The sequence below is a fragment of the Vulpes lagopus genome, chromosome 7, assembly GCF_018345385.1.
Source record: "Vulpes lagopus strain Blue_001 chromosome 7, ASM1834538v1, whole genome shotgun sequence".
NCBI classification, from domain to species: domain Eukaryota; kingdom Metazoa; phylum Chordata; class Mammalia; order Carnivora; family Canidae; genus Vulpes; species Vulpes lagopus.
Genome location: NC_054830.1, coordinates 11733761 through 11737017, shown reverse-complemented (window position 1 = coordinate 11737017; position 3257 = coordinate 11733761). Strand labels below are relative to the sequence as shown.

The window sequence follows — 3257 nt, the reverse complement described above, 5'->3', positions numbered from 1 at the left end:
GATGTGAGAAGTATTTGGCACTTTGAGATTGAGTGTTTGCCTCCCCTGTGCTCTCTGATTCATTTTTTTTTGTAATAATATTGTAATAACAATTTCTGGGAAATGGGCCAGAAGTGACATGGGGAACCTGCATCTGTGAATGATTTAAAGCAGAGTCACCGACTGACCTAGAACACCAACTGGTACATGAGAGAAAAATGAACTTTTACCTTACTTAAGCCATATTCCTTTCTAGTCCTTTTTTTAAAGCAAATGTTATGGGTTGAATTACATTCCCTCCTCAAATTCATATCTTAAGTCCTAATCCCCAGTATTTCTGAATTTGAGCTTACTTGGAAATAGGATTGTTGCATTAAAATGATTATTAAAATGATGTCATACTACACTAGGTTGGGCTCCTAATCCAAAAGAACTGGTGTCTTTATGAAAAGCTGACAATTGGAGATAGACATGCATGCAAGGAGGATGCCACATAGAGAAGAAGCATCATGTGCAAGTCTTGGGACACCAAAGCTAGCCAGCAAAGCACCAATTCCCACCAGCTAGGGAGAGTCTCCCTCATAGCCTCAGAAGGAATCAACCTACCAGCACCTTGATTTTGAACTTCTGGTCTCCTCTGGAACTGTGGGACAACAAATTTCTGTGTGAGACAACTCACTTTTGGGTTTTTATTTTGTTTTGTTTTTACAGAATCCCCAGGAAACTAATACAGCACATTCGCTATTCATCCTAACAAATACAGAGACTGGTATCTGAAGTGAGATGCTGACATCACAAGAATGAAAAATTAGTTGCATGAGCTGAGTGGTCTGGTGGTAAGGATACAAATATTTCATCCCCAGGGGATACCTGCATGGCTCAGCGGTTTGGTGCCTGCCTTGGGCCAGGGCATGGTCCTGGAGTCCCAGGATCAAGTCCTGCATTGGGCTTCCTGCATGGAGTCTTCTTCTCTTTCTGCCTGGGTCTTTGCTTCTCTCTCTCTCTCTCTCTCTCTCTCTCTCTGTGTGTGTGTGTGTGTGTGTGTCTCTCATGAATAAATAAATAAAATCTTTAAAAAAAACAAATATTTTATCCTGGAAAGCTGGAGACCCTTGTATGCCATGAATATCTGGTAATACCATCACTGGTGATAACTTGGGAAGTAGATCCTATATGTTCACTGAGCCCATGTTTCTAGAACTGATTGGAAAGAGCTATAATATCAGTGTGAGTTGGCTGCTTCCTGCTGCTTGAAGGAAGGAATCACAAGAAAGAGATGATCATAGACAAGAACTGGCCACATTTCAAAGTCAGAAACAACACGGGTTGTCTAACAACAAGATTAGAAGAGCCAACAGCTTCCTTTCTTTCAAAACAGTATAAATAAGGATCTTACCTCCTGCCCAAAGCTATTGTTTCAGATGACCATCAGCTGAGTGACAAAAAAAAAGGTAATTCAAGGAAGCAAATATTGCAAAATCAATAAACACAAGAACTCTGGCTAGGAAACCCCATCGGATAGGTTGCCTAGCAATGAACTAAGTAGAGACAAGTAGACCAGATATCTACTCTAAGTTTTTTGAAGGAACTATGCTGTTACAGAAAGAAATGAGTTCAGTTTGCAAAATCATATGACTTTTTGAGCCTCTGCATTTGCGTCTTTTTATAATAGCAGATTATTGCCTGAACCTTAACCAAAGTGGGGCTTGTATCCCGGTCTCTCTAGTTTGCTGAGCACTTCCTTTTAATTGTGATGTGTTCTTCAGGCTGCAGTGTGAGTGCTACAAGGTCAGCGATTTTGTTTGTTCCCTGCTGGACCCTCAGCCCTTAGAGAGTTTCTACACTGTAGTAGATGTTCAAGGAATAATTGTTGGAAGAATGAGGCAATAAACAGGAATGAATAAGAAGGAAACATCTAAGATTGGGACTGTGGAGGGAAATTTCATACAGACGGGCCCTGGATTAGGGCACTCAAACATCCCAGTGCTGTGGTCACTGACTAAAAACTGGCTTCCTATTGATGAGGGCCCCCAAAGCCCCCTTCATGTCACTGTTGCGTAGGCTGTAGATGAAGGGGTTCAGCATGGGAGTGACCACGGTGTACATCACCGCAGCGGCTGTGTCCTTCTGGGCCGTGTGCAAGGACATTGGGCTGAAATAAACCCCAATGAGTGTCCCGTAGAATAGGGACACCACAGACAGATGAGAGCCACAGGTGGAGAAAGCTTTCTGCTTGCCTTTGGTGGAAGGGATCCTCAGTACCGTGGCAAAGATGCGTGTGTAGGAGACCAAGATGCCCACAAAGGGTGTGATGATGGGTAGGGCGCCCACAGTGTACACCATTATATTATTGAGAAAGATGTCAGAGCAGGCCAACTTCAGCAGAGGGCTGAGGTCACAAAAGAAATGGGGAACCCGGTTGTGGGTGCAGAATGAGAGGCGAGTCAGTAATACAGTGTGGGTTAGGGCATTCCCGAAGGCTGCAGTCCAGGATGCAGCCACCAGGAGTCCACAGAGCTGTGGCGTTACAGATGTGGCGTAGTGCAGAGGGTGACAGATGGCCACGTAGCGGTCATAGGCCATGGCAGCCAGCAGGAAGCTATCGATGCCAGCAAACCAGATGAAGAAGAACATCTGGGTCAGGCAGCCCGCATAAGGGATCCCTTTGTGTCCTGACACGTGGTTGGCCAGCATCTTGGGAATGGTGGTGGAGGTGAAGCAAATGTCCACAAAGGCCAAGTTAGCCAGGAAGAAGTACATGGGCGTGTGGAGTCGGGGGTCAGTGGCGATAGCCAGGATGATGAGCAGGTTTCCCAGCCCTGTGACCAGGTACATAGTCAGGAAGAGTATGAACAGCAGCTGCTGTTGCTTGGGGTTCTCTGAAAGGCCCAGGAGCAGGAACTCAGTGACTGAGGTGAGATTTGCGCCTTCCATGACCATCCTGGATCAATCAGAAAGGAAACCCAAGGGTTGTCCGGGGTCCTGATATGGACAGCCCTTGCACTGCACCCGAATTTCATCCTCTCTTGTTAGTTCAGACATTCATTAATTCTTCCCACTCTTTCCTGCAACAGGACCCCACCCACTCACCCTCCTACCTGTTTGCTGCGATATTTCCATCATCGAACACAGCATTCATCCCCCCCCCCCCCCGCAGGTTGGGTGGACTGCTGCCACACACTCAGACCATTTCTTACCCTCAATCCCTACACCTCTATGCCACAGGGTGTCATCTGGGTACAGTAGCGAGCACAGCCTGTACTCGGGGTAATGTGGAA

At 46.1% G+C, this 3257-nt stretch overlaps 1 protein-coding gene across 1 annotated transcript; it reads right to left on the bottom strand.

The window, feature by feature from the left end:
* Positions 1 to 1971: 1971 nt before the first annotated feature.
* On the bottom strand, positions 1972 to 2913 carry LOC121495780 (olfactory receptor 1361-like). Its single transcript, XM_041763719.1, has one exon. The coding sequence runs from the start codon at positions 2911 to 2913 to the stop codon at positions 1972 to 1974; it is 942 nt and encodes a 313-aa protein (XP_041619653.1).
* Between the last annotated feature and the right edge of the window lie 344 nt (positions 2914 to 3257).